Below are 13,119 nucleotides of genomic sequence, written 5' to 3'. Positions count from 1 at the left end.
GAAATTTGGAAAGTTAGGTTATAGTATAATTTTTGGATTGAACCTTTTGGTAATTGTTTGCTTAAAACAGAGAACTACCCTATTCTGTGTCTTTATGTGGATATTGGGTTGTTTATACATACATTTTCTGATGAATTTTGCTAGCCCCTAAGTCTCCAGAGTTGCATTTGGAGCCTCTGAACTGTACCACCATTTCTGTGAGGTGGCAGCAAGATGTAGAGGACACAGCTGCTATTCAGGGCTACAAGCTGTACTACAAGGAAGAAGGGCAGCAGGAGAACGGGCCCATTTTCTTGGATACCAAGGACCTACTCTATACTCTCAGTGGCTTAGGTGAGTGAGTTTGTACTGTGTTTTTCCCTTTTTCCTTCCGCTCTGACAAACTGGGAAAAAAGTTCTTGGATCTAAAGCAGGAGAACTGACTTAATGGTACAAAGAAAAGAATTGATTTTACTATGTCAGTGTGTATATGCTACTGCTGAAGTCAGTGATTGGTCTTTGACTTACCATTGTGAGTCCAGTGGCAAAATATCAGGCAGCCATTGTATCTTTCTATCTTTGTCCAGCTCTGTGAATCTGCTTTTCTTTGTGGAGTTCACTTCTGGTAGACTGAGGTCCTGATCAATTATTGTGAGTGTGTGGCGGATGTAGAATAGCAATTAGAATAGGGATATCACCAAATCATACTCAGTGGTTAAGTTTCACTTAAAATGTGCCTGAGAGTACTATATAATTGCTATATAATTACAAATTAGGTATAAATAATGCCCTTACATATGACCCATGTAACTGTGAATATTTATGTAGCTCTAACCCAGGAACACTGGAGAAAAAGCACTTAACTTTGTATTTGAGTTCGTCAGTGTTCTGAAAGACATTGTTTTATTCCCTAGTCTTCCTATCTTTGTAGAGTGAAAGGAATTTCATGATATAAACATGTTTAGTAGAAAGTAATGTATATCCAAAATGAATACGTGGGCCAGGCGTGGTGGCTTATGCCTGTAATCCCAGCACTTTGGGAGGCCAATGCGGGTGGATCTCTTGAGGTCGGGAGTTCAAGACCAGCCTGGCCAACATGGTGAAACCCTGTCTCTACTAAAAAAATACAAAAATTAGCTGAGCCTGGTGGCACGCTCCTGTAATCCTAGCTACTTGGGAGGCTGAGGCAGGAAAATAGCTTCAACCTGGGAGGTGGAGGTTGCAATGAGCCAAGGAAGATCGCGCCACTACGCTCCAGCCTGGGCGACAGTGCGAGACTCTGTCTCAAAAAAAAGAAAAAAAAAAAGAATACATGGATATAAACTATAAACAGATATAAACTCATCAAGGTATAAAATGTACACTTAGCTATTTGTTGCTCATAAGTAGATTTTTACCCTTAAGTACAAAGCAGTCCCTTTGATAATGATGACCAACCTGCTAAATACCTACTGAATTGTTACACCTTCTGGACATATTAGGATTTTACAGAGCACTCTGGCTTTTCCTTTCACAGACTGCCCTGTGAAGGTGAGGGGAGGTAAAAGGCTCAGCTGTACAGCCATGGGCTTCTCCGTGTCCTTCCCTGGACTCATGGTAGCACAGGCTGTGAGAGCAGCATTAGATTTGAGTCTCTGCACAGTAAGAAGCAGTGGTGGGAGACTGTTTTCAGATGCAGGGACACAGAACTTCATCCTGTGGTTCTATGCAGTTTTCCAGATGGTATTTTGCTTATAATCTCGTTATGTTGGTTTTTAATTTAATCTGCGTTCAGTTAAGTAAGTTTCACTATTGATCTCTGTCACACAGTTTTTTCTTTTCTCTTTGTGTGCACACACACAAAGTGTGTGTGTGTGTGTGTTTGTTACGGAGTTTTACTCTTGTTGCCCAGGCTGGAGTGTAATGGCACAATCTCAGCTCACCGCAACCTCTGCCTCCAGGTTCAAGCAATTCTCCTGCCTCAGCCTCCCGAGTAGCTGGGATTACAGGCATGCACCACCAAGCCCAGCTAATTTTGAATTTTTAGCAGAGATGGGGTTTCTCCATGTTGGTCAGGCTGGTCTTGAACTCCCAACCTCAGGTGATCCGCCCATCTCAGCCTCCCAAAGTGTTGGGATTACAGGCGTGAGCCACTGTGCCCGGCCTGTCACACAGTTTTATAAATAAGAGGAGAAATTACATATGTTTCACCTTCCTTAAGCCATTGATACTGAGATGACATTAGCCCAACCTACTGCCACTGAAGCCAGCAACATTTATTCCTAGTCATGGCTTCTCAGTATTCTGTCCCTTTCCCTGCATATTGTTGATTCGAGAAAATTTTGCTTAGTTATTATGTAAGAAACATGATTTGGGACAATTGTTGATGAAGAATCATAGATCAAGCTTACTACTTCTAATTTTCTCACTGTTAAAGAAAACATGAATATATAGAAGATACAAAAAATACATTATTAGCATGCTCTTATACATCACAGGGAACTTATTCTAAATAGGTGACTAATTTATTAGAAAAAAACTTGGGTTGCGAAAAGTTTAGAGAGACATTTTATTAAAACTTTGGCAATTAAAAGCAATACTTCAAAATTTTCTACAGATACATATATACATATATATACACACACACGCATGTATGTATTTATTTATTTATAAAGAGGAAGACCCATTGATCTTTGTTGAACTTTTAAAATCATCTCTGAACTATAGTCAACTTTTAAAACTATAAACCTTTATTTTCTCCTGTGTTTTAAAAATAAATCATATATTACTGCCCTTGTTTTTATGTTGTAAAATCCACTGTGTATGCTATTTGAGGTAAATCCATTTAAAATCACTTCTAATGCATAAACTGGAAAATTATTTTGTCAATATACTATGTCTATTAAAATAGCTGCATGTTTCCTGACTGTGGAATTATATTGAGTGAGTGGACTGACTGCAGTTCAGGATAACAGAGACCTCTTGCAGCTGTAGAGACTTTCTTGTTAGACAGCAGGTTCCGCACCCCTGGAGCTACCAAGTCACGGCTGGAATGACTGACTAGCAGAGATGCAGTTGTGTGGATTCAAGTATTGTGCAGCTGTTGACTGGATCACCTTTAAGATGCCTTTTAATCTTGAGACCCCTATGGTCTAGTCTTACTTTCCTAGAAGGTCAGTGTTGGGGCCTTGCCAAACTTGGAGCAGTCAAATACGTTTAACGCACTAAGCAGGCAAGTGTTAGCAGCTATCCTTTCCTTCTTACTTTCGAATATTGGGAGGGGAGTATGTTCTGTTAACTGGACAACTGACCATCTGTGACCATTTTTAGTGAGAGCATCTGGCAGTAGCTGCCTGTTTAACAGAGAGTGATGTGTCTGGAGGGCAGTAGGTTAAGGGAATCCTATCTGTGTCTTGCATGGTGAATACTTGCTTTCACTGTGCTTTTGCACATTGAAGATACTTTAACTGGAGCTAGATTTGCTAAGTCGGCTTGGAAATAAAATTTAAATGCTTCTGTTTGCTGATTCAATGTCAATTTGAGTAACAAACTAGTGTCTCAAAATTTCATTTTCATACTAATCCCCTTTCTGATGCCTTTATACACCTTTTTATTTTTACTTCTGATAATTAAGTTTTTAATTTAAAAAGTATATTATTGGGACATACTCTCCTTGGTAATACACACAGTTCTTTGTTTCTGGAAGAAAGAAAAAGATGAATGAACTTATGTATTTCAATTCATTTAACAAGCATTTTCAAATATTTTTCTGAGACGTAGTACTACATAAAAAGGTGTAACAGATGTAATCTCTGCTTAAAACAAGAAATATTAAAAGACATTAAATTGACGATTTTTCCAATATCTGCACAAATTTCTAATGAACTAAATTTAATTATACTTAGTAATGAAAGTTATTTTAGAACTTTTTACTCTAAAACCTCAAAGCTCAGTTCCCTAGATGTACAGTTTTTTTAAAGTAGCTAAAAAGATTATTGTGTCTTTCATAGTATAAATATTGGCAGAGTGATGGAAATATTTTGATGTTAGCTTGTTTGATTTTAATGACTTCAAAATATAGTTTGATTTTAATTAAAACTGGTTTACTTTGGTGGTGGGGTTGGAAAAAAGCATTAGACTTGTGATTTAATACATTAGTGTGATTTGTTCTAAGTGGTAGTTTGAGACTTTGTATCTTTGTGGTGATTAATTTCACTTAGATTTTTTCCCCTAGGCACTTTCAATGTTTAGCTCAGTTGTAAGTAGGATTTTTAAATACTTGTTATATTCATCTCACAATAAACTGAAGCAAAATTAGTAACATACTTTTGTTCCCTGATAATTGATTGAAATGATTTGTTCCTCTTTTTTCATCTGTTTGTTTCAGAAATTGGCTTTAAATTCTGAAGTTAGCTTATAATTACAAAGGAACTGTTTTCACAAGCTGTCAAAAACTGTTCTGAATTATTAAGTCTTTATTTGAAAGGATGAAAAGGGGCAGATTTTTATGTAATACTGTTGTTTAACATTTAGGACACTGATGTTAGATCATCTTTAGCTTTTATTTTGCCAAAGAACTTGAGCTTGTTAATTATTTTATTTGATTTTACAGTAAGCATGATTAGTGTGAGCATGAGATTTCACACCAATTATAAATGAATAATTAAAATAATAAACTATACACTACAGCTTTTATTTATTTATTTGAGACATAGTCTCACTGTCACCCAGCCTGGAGTGCAGTGGTGCCATCTCGGCTCACTGCAACCTGTCTCCTAGGCTCAGGCAATCCTCCTACCTCAGCCGGGTCCTGAGTGGCTGGGACCACAGGCGTACGCCACCATGCCGGGCTAATTTTTGGTATTTTTGGTAGAGACGGGGTTTCATTCTGTTGCCCAGGCTGGTCTTGAACTCCTGGACTCAAGCCATCCACCTGCCTCAGCCTCCCAAAGTGCCAGGATGGTAGGCATGAGCCACCATGCCCAGCCTGATTCATTCTGTCCAACAGTCACAAAATAAATTCATTTAACTGAACTCAGTAAACTTCTTTAAAGAAATACTTTTGGAAACTGCTTGCCTTGTAGGCTAGAAAACTGATGAAAGTGTGAGTACAAATTATAACAAAAGAGAATATTTAAAAACTATCATCTTTTACTTTCTTCACTATTAAATATTTTTAAGTTACCCTTTCTTTTGTTATGTTTAATATATTATTATGCCAAAATATGTTGAAACTTCAACATAGACTTTTTTCTTAATTTGCCAATAGAGCAGAAATTTTTGAATATTTCATTCTCTGCAGTATCTTAAAATGCCAAATATGATTGATACTCAACTCAAATTTTAGAACTTAATATTTGAAAAATTTAGAAACCAATACTTCAAAAGAAATGAAGCATTTACTTCTAAAAAAATCCTGCTACTAAAAAAATACTATTACATTAAGATAGTAAAAAAGAAAAGATTTTTCATTTGCCAATTTGCAGCTACCTCTAATGAAAAATAAAGTGTTTACAGATTGATGAAACTGTAAGAGCTATATAAGAATTACAGTGCATTATCTGTTTTTTTTTTTTCTTAAATTATTTGTCTTAAATGAAAGGTCTCCTGCCATTGTAAAATACTTTGGGTGTTCTCTGGATGAATTAGAGGTATATCTCCTCTTTACATTTGGAAAAATATTGCCCAGATTTTAAGTCTCAACACTTCTGGGAAACCTCTTGTGACTCTAAATGGTGTCAGTCATTCCATGGTACATCATTTACAATGTTCTGTTATAGAAACCACATGGCACTGACGGTAAAAGAAAAACATCAGTCAAATAAGTTTCTTGTCTGTTGCCTGGATTTGACTTCAAATTTCACAACTTATTAAAAAATGAAATCCTAGCTGTTCACCTAATCTTTTAGGTAGGGATAATGGTATTGATTTTAGAATGTTAGGGAGATTAAATGAAATAATGCACATAAAAGTTAGCATAGTGCCTGGGAAAACTGCATTATAAGTTCTCAACAAATGTTAGTTGTTTTTGTTGTTAAAATTGTTATCCTCCCAGGAGAGCAATGTATTTAGAAATTGAGCCTGTATTTAAAAATTGTGTCTGTATGTTTTAAAAATATTTTTTCAAGTAATTTACCATGATCACTAGATTTGAAAGCTAATGCGTCTTGAGCTTTAAAATGTATATGGATTACCCACAGATCTTGTTAAAACACAGATTCTAATATTCAGTAGGTTTGGGTGGGGCCTGCAATTTTTGCATTTCTGCCTACTTTCAGAAATAAAGATCTAGACCAGGAGTAAGCAGACTTTTTCTGTAATGGGACAGATCGTAAATATTTTAGGCTTTATGGGTGTTTTGGACCCAATGTTTGTGTCTTCCCAAAATGTATATTTTAAAGCCTTCACCCTAAATGTGACTCTGTTTGGAGATAGAGCCTATGAAAAGATAGATGCTGAAGGTTAAATGAGGTCATAAGAGGGAGGTTCTAATCCAGTAAGGCTGATGCCCTTATAAGAAGAAGAAGAAATGCCAGAGCATGCTCTCTACCATGTGAGGATGTAGCAAAAGCCCAGTCACCTGTGAGCCAGGAAGAAAGCCCTCACCAGAAACTGAATCCTGCCAGAGTGTGATGTTGGAGTTCCCAGCCTCTAGAACTGAGGAAACAAATTTCAGTTGTTTAAACCACTCAGTTTGTGGCATTTTGTTATGACAGCCTGAGCAAGACTGATACAGTGGGCCATATCGTCTCTTTCACAAGTATTCAACTCTGCTACTGCAGCACAGAAGCAGCCTTGGAAAATACATAAATGCATACGTGTGGTTATGCTCCAATAAAACTTCATTTGTGGACACTGAAGTATGAATTTCATGTAATTTTGATGTCATAAAATAGTATTCTTTAAAATATTTTATTCAGGCTGGGTACAGTGAAATATAATCTCATGTCTGTAATCCCAGCACTCTGGGAGGCCGATGTGGGTGGATCACTTGAAGTCAGGAGTTTGAGACCAGCCTGGCTAGCCTGGCCAACATGGCATAACCCTGTCTCTACTAAAAATACAAAAATTAGCCGGGGGTGGTGGTGCATGCCTGTAATCCTAGCTACTCAGGAGGCTGAAGCAGGAGAATTGCTTCAACCTGGAAGCTAGAGGTTGCAGTGAACCAAGATTCTGCCACTGCATTCCAACCTGGGTGACAGAGCAAGACTTTGTCTCAAAAAAAAAAAAAATTTTTTTTTTAACCACTGAAAGATAAAAAACAAAAACAAAACAAAAAAAAACCACCTTTTTAGCTGACAGGTATATCAAGAGCACCAGGCCACATTACTAGAATTTAGAAGTTCTAGATTTAGACTGTATAGTTCTTGCTTCTCAAAGTGCAGTCCCAGGACCAGCAGCATAATCTGGGAGTTTGCTGAAATGCTGAATTTCAGGCCTCCCCTCTACCTATTGTTTTAACACGTAAGGGTAAGGAATTTTGACATTAGGTTTATGCCTTTCTTCTTCTTTTTCTTTTTTTTTGAGACAGAGTCTCGCTCTGTCACCCAGGCTGGAGTGCAGGGGTGCGATCTCGGCTCACTGCAAGCTCCACCTCCCGGGTTCACACCATTCTCCTCCCTCAGCCTCCCAAGTAGCTGGGACTACAGGCACCCGCCACCATGCAGGCTAATTTTTTGTATTTTTTTTAGTGGAGATGGCATTTCACCGTGTTAGCCAGGATGGTCTCGATCTCCTGAACCTCGTGATCCACCCGCCTCGGCCTCCCAAAGTGCTGGGATTACAGGCGTGAGCCACTGCGCCTGGCCAACATGCAGTTTTAACTTCTGTGATACGTCACCTAACTCGTCGTGAAGACATTGTCTAGGAGATAATGTCAGTTAGAAATGCAAAATTTCTGCCAGGTGCGGTGGCTCACACCTATAATCCCAGCACTTTGAGAGGCTGAGGCAGGAGAATTGCCTGAATCAAGGAGTTTGAGACCAGGGCAAGATGGTGAGACTCCATCTCTACAAAAAATCAAAAAGTTAGCTGGGCATGGTGGTACATGCCTGTGATCCCAGATACACAGGAGGCTGAGGCAGGAGAATCAGCTGAGTCCAGGAGGTCGAGGTAGCAGTGAGCCATTTGCATCACTGCATTCCAGCCATGGTGAAGTAGGGCCTGTGAGACCCTCTCTCAAAAACAAAAACAAAAATATTTCTAGCTCCCTCTCCCTCTCCCGTCTCCCTCTCCCTCTCCCGTCTCCCTCTCCCTCTCCCGTCTCCCTCTCCCATCTCCCTCTCCCTCTCCTTTCCACGGTCTCCCTCTCATGCCGGGCCAAAGCTGGACTGTACTGCTGCCATCTCGGCTCGCTGCAGCCTCCCTGCCTGATTCTCCTGCCTCAGCCTGCCGAGTGCCTGCGATTGCAGGCGCGCGCCGCCATGCCTGACTGGTTTTCGTGTTTTTTTGGTGGGGACGGGGTTTCGCTGTGTTGGCCAGACTGGTCTCCAGCTCCTAGCTGCGAGTGATCCGCCAGCCTCGGCCTCCCGAGGTGCCGGGATTGCAGACGGAGTCTCATTCACTCAGTGCTCAATGGTGCCCAGGCTGGAGTGCAGTGGCGTGATCTTGGCTCGCTACGGCCTCCACCTCCCAGCCGCCTGCCTTGGCCCCCCAAAGTGCGGAGATTGCAGCCTCTGCCCGGCCGCCACCCCGTATGGGAAGTGAGGAGCGTCTCTGCCTGGCTGCCCATCGTCTGGGATGTGAGGAGACCCTCTGCCTGGCTGCCCAGTCTGGAAAGTGAGGAGCGTCTCTGCCCGGCCGCCATCCCACCTGGGAAGTGAGGAGCGTCTCTGCCCGGCAGCCCATCGTCTGAGATGTGGGGAGCGCCTCTGCCCCGCAGCCCCGTCTGGGATGTGAGGAGCGCCTCGGCCCGGCCGTGACCCCGTCTGGGATGTGAGGAGCGTCTCTGCCCGGCCGCCCCGTCTGAGAAGTGAGGAGCCCCTCCGCCTGGCTGCCACCCCGTCTGAGAAGTGAGGAGCGTCTGCGCCCGGCAGCCACCCCGTCTGGGAGGGAGGTGGGGGTCAGCCAGCCGCCCCGTCCGGGAGGTGAGGGGCGCCTCTGCCCGGCCGCCCCTACTGGGAAGTGAGGAGCCCCTCTGCCCAGCCAGGAGCCCCTCTGCCCAGCCAGCCACCCCGTCCGGGAGGGAGGTGGGGGGGTCAGCCCCCCGCCCGGCCAGCCATCCCGTCCGGGAGGGAGGTGGGGGGGTCAGCCCCCCGCCCGGCCAGCCGCTCCGTCCGGGAGGGAGGTGGGGGGGGGTCAGCGCCCCCTCCCGGCCAGCCGCCCCGTCCGGGAGGGAGGTGGGGGGGTCAGCCCCCCGCCCGGCCAGCCGCCCCATCCGGGAGGGAGGTGGGGGGCTCAGCCCCCCGCCTGGCCAGCCGCCCCGTCCGGGAGGGAGGTGGGGGGCTCAGCCCCCCGCCCGGCCAGCCGCCCCGTCCAGGAGGTGAGGGGCGCCTCTGCCCGGCCGCCCCTACTGGGAAGTGAGGAGCCCCTCTGCCCAGCCAGGAGCCCCTCTGCCCAGCCAGCCACCCCGTCCGGGAGGGAGGTGGGGGGGTCAGCCCCCCGCCTGGCCAGCCACCCGGTCCGGGAGCTGAGGGGCGCCTCTGCCCGGCCGCCCCTACTGGGAAGTGAGGAGCCCCTCTGCCCAGCCAGGAGTCCCTCTGCCCAGCCAGCCGCCCCGTCCGGGAGGGAGGTGGGGGGCTCAGCCCCCCGCCCGGCCAGCCGCTCCGTCCGGGAGGGAGGTGGGGGGGGTCAGCCCCCCCGACCGGCCAGCTGCCCCGTCCGGGAGGGAGGTGGGGGGCTCAGCCCCCCGCCCGGCCAGCCGCCCCGTCCGGGAGGTGAGGGGCGCCTCTGCCCGGCCGCCCCTACTGGGAAGTGAGGAGCCCCTCTGCCCAGCCAGCCGCCCCGTCCGGGAGGGAGGTGGGGGGCTCAGCCCCCCTCCCGGCCAGCCGCCCCGTCCGGGAGGGAGGTGGGGTGCTCAGCCCCCCACCCGGCCAGCCGCCCCGTCCGGGAGGTGAGGGGCGCCTCTGCCCGGCCGCCCCTACTGGGAAGTGAGGAGCCCCTCTGCCCAGCCAGCCGCCCCGTCCGGGAGGGAGGTGGGGGGCTCAGCCCCCCGCCCGGCCAGCCGCCCCGTCCGGGAGGGAGGTGGGGTGCTCAGCCCCCCACCCGGCCAGCCGCCCCGTCCGGGAGGTGAGGGGCGCCTCTGCCCGGCCGCCCCTACTGGGAAGTGAGGAGCCCCTCTGCCCAGCCAGCCGCCCCGTCCGGGAGGGAGGTGGGGGGCTCAGCCCCCCGCCCGGCCAGCCGCCCCGTCCGGGAGGGAGGTGGGGGGGTCAGCCCCCCACCCGGCCAGCCGCCCCGTCCGGGAGGGAGGTGGGGGGCTCAGCCCCCCGCCCGGCCAGCCGCCCCGTCCGGGAGGGAGGTGGGGTGCTCAGCCCCCCGCCCGGCCAGCCGCCCCGTCCGGGAGGTGAGGGGTGCCTCTGCCCGGCCGCCCCTACTGGGAAGTGAGGAGCCCCTCTGCCCAGCCAGCCGCCCCGTCCGGGAGGGAGGTGGGGGGCTCAGCCCCCGCCCGGCCAGCCGCCCCATCCGGGAGGGAGGTGGGGGCTCAGCCCCCGCCCGGCCAGCCGCCCCGTCCGGGAGGGAGGTGGGGGGCTCAGCCCCCCGCCCGGCCAGCCGCCCCGTCCGGGAGGTGAGGGATGCCTCTGCCCGGCCGCCCCTACTGGGAAGTGAGGAGCCCCTCTGCCTAGCCAGCCGCCCCGTCCGGGAGGGAGGTGGGGGGCTCAGCCCCCCGCCCGGCCAGCTGTCCCGTCCGGGAGGGAGGTGGGGGGGTCAGCCCCCCACCCGGCCAGCCGCCCCGTCCGGGAGGGAGGTGGGGGGTCAGCCCCCCACCTGGCCAGCCGCCCCGTCCGGGAGGGAGGTGGGGGGTCAGCCCCCCACCTGGCCAGCCGTCCCGTCCGGGAGGGAGGTGGGGGGGGTCAGCCCCCCCCACCCGGCCAGCCGCCCCCTCTGGGAGGGAGGTGGGGGGCTCAGCCCCCCGCCCGGCCAGCCGCCCTGTCCGGGAGGGAGGTGGGGGGCTCAGCCCCCCGCCCGGCCAGCCGCCCCGTCCGGGAGGTGAGGGGCGCCTCTGCCCGGCCGCCCCTACTGGGAAGTGAGGAGCCCCTCTGCCCAGCCAGCCGCCCCGTCCGGGAGGGAGGTGGGGGGCTCAGCCCCCCTCCCGGCCAGCCGCCCCGTCCGGGAGGGAGGTGGGGTGCTCAGCCCCCCACCCGGCCAGCCGCCCCGTCCGGGAGGTGAGGGGCGCCTCTGCCCGGCCGCCCCTACTGGGAAGTGAGGAGCCCCTCTGCCCAGCCAGCCGCCCCGTCCGGGAGGGAGGTGGGGGGCTCAGCCCCCCGCCCGGCCAGCCGCCCCGTCCGGGAGGGAGGTGGGGTGCTCAGCCCCCCACCCGGCCAGCCGCCCCGTCCGGGAGGTGAGGGGCGCCTCTGCCCGGCCGCCCCTACTGGGAAGTGAGGAGCCCCTCTGCCCAGCCAGCCTCCCCGTCCAGGAGGGAGGTGGGGGGCTCAGCCCCCCGCCCGGCCAGCCGCCCCGTCCGGGAGGGAGGTGGGGGGGTCAGCCCCCCACCCGGCCAGCCGCCCCGTCCGGGAGGGAGGTGGGGGGCTCAGCCCCCCGCCCGGCCAGCCGCCCCGTCCGGGAGGGAGGTGGGGTGCTCAGCCCCCCGCCCGGCCAGCCGCCCCGTCCGGGAGGTGAGGGGTGCCTCTGCCCGGCCGCCCCTACTGGGAAGTGAGGAGCCCCTCTGCCCAGCCAGCCGCCCCGTCCGGGAGGGAGGTGGGGGGCTCAGCCCCCGCCCGGCCAGCCGCCCCATCCGGGAGGGAGGTGGGGGCTCAGCCCCCGCCCGGCCAGCCGCCCCGTCCGGGAGGGAGGTGGGGGGCTCAGCCCCCCGCCCGGCCAGCCGCCCCGTCCGGGAGGTGAGGGATGCCTCTGCCCGGCCGCCCCTACTGGGAAGTGAGGAGCCCCTCTGCCTAGCCAGCCGCCCCGTCCGGGAGGGAGGTGGGGGGCTCAGCCCCCCGCCCGGCCAGCTGTCCCGTCCGGGAGGGAGGTGGGGGGGTCAGCCCCCCACCCGGCCAGCCGCCCCGTCCGGGAGGGAGGTGGGGGGTCAGCCCCCCACCTGGCCAGCCGCCCCGTCCGGGAGGGAGGTGGGGGGGGTCAGCCCCCCCCACCCGGCCAGCCGCCCCCTCTGGGAGGGAGGTGGGGGGCTCAGCCCCCCGCCCGGCCAGCCGCCCTGTCCGGGAGGGAGGTGGGGGGCTCAGCCCCCCGCCCGGCCAGCCGCCCCGTCCGGGAGGTGAGGGGTGCCTCTGCCCGGCCGCCCCTACTGGGAAGTGAGGAGCCCCTCTGCCCAGCCAGCTGCCCCGTCCGGGAGGGAGGTGGGAGGCTCAGCCCCCCGCCCGGCCAGCCGTCCCGTCCGGGAGGGAGGTGGGGGGGTCAGCCCCACGCCCGGCCAGCCGCCCCGTCCGGGAGGGAGGTGGGGGGGTCAGCCCCCCGCCCGGCCAGCCACCCCGTCCGGGAGGGAGGTGGGGTGGTCAGCCCCCCGCCTGGCCAGCCACCCGGTCCGGGAGCTGAGGGGCGCCTCTGCCCGGCCGCCCCTACTGGGAAGTGAGGAGCCCCTCTGCCCGGCCACCACCCTGTCTGGGAGGTGTACCCAACAGCTCATTGAGAATGGGCCATGATGACGATGGCGGTTTTCTGGAATAGAAAAGGGGGCAAGGTGGGGAAAAGATTGAGAAATCGGATGGTTGCCGTGTCTGCGTAGAAAGAAGTAGACATGGGAGACTTTTCATTTTGTTCTGTACTAAGAAAAATTCTTCTGCTTTGGGATCCTGTTGATCTATGACCTTACCCCCAACCCTGTGCTCTCTGAAACATGTGCTGTGTCCACTCAGGGTTAAATGGATTAAGGGCGGTGCAAGATGTGCTTTGTTAAACAGATGCTTGAAGGCAGCATGCTCGTTAAGAGTCATCACCACTCCCTAATCTCAAGTACCGAGGGACACAAACACTCTGCCTAGGAAAACCAGAGACCTTTGTTCACTTGTTTGTCTGCTGACCTTCCCTCCACTAGTGTCCTATGACCCTGCC

General features: G+C 52.2%; 1 protein-coding gene across 1 annotated transcript in view; it reads left to right on the top strand.

Moving 5' to 3' along the window:
• The window catches only part of PRTG (protogenin), a 141,289-nt gene that overhangs the window by 71,824 nt on the left and 56,346 nt on the right, over positions 1-13,119 (top strand). The window contains exon 11 of the mRNA XM_034938804.3: positions 145-333. Coding sequence (XP_034794695.2) covers positions 145-333 — 189 coding nt within the window. The remainder of the gene's footprint in view (positions 1-144; positions 334-13,119) is intronic.

The sequence above is a fragment of the Pan paniscus genome, chromosome 16, assembly GCF_029289425.2.
Source record: "Pan paniscus chromosome 16, NHGRI_mPanPan1-v2.0_pri, whole genome shotgun sequence".
Classification (NCBI taxonomy): Eukaryota; Metazoa; Chordata; class Mammalia; order Primates; family Hominidae; genus Pan; species Pan paniscus.
This window is presented reverse-complemented; position numbering and strand designations above follow the sequence as displayed.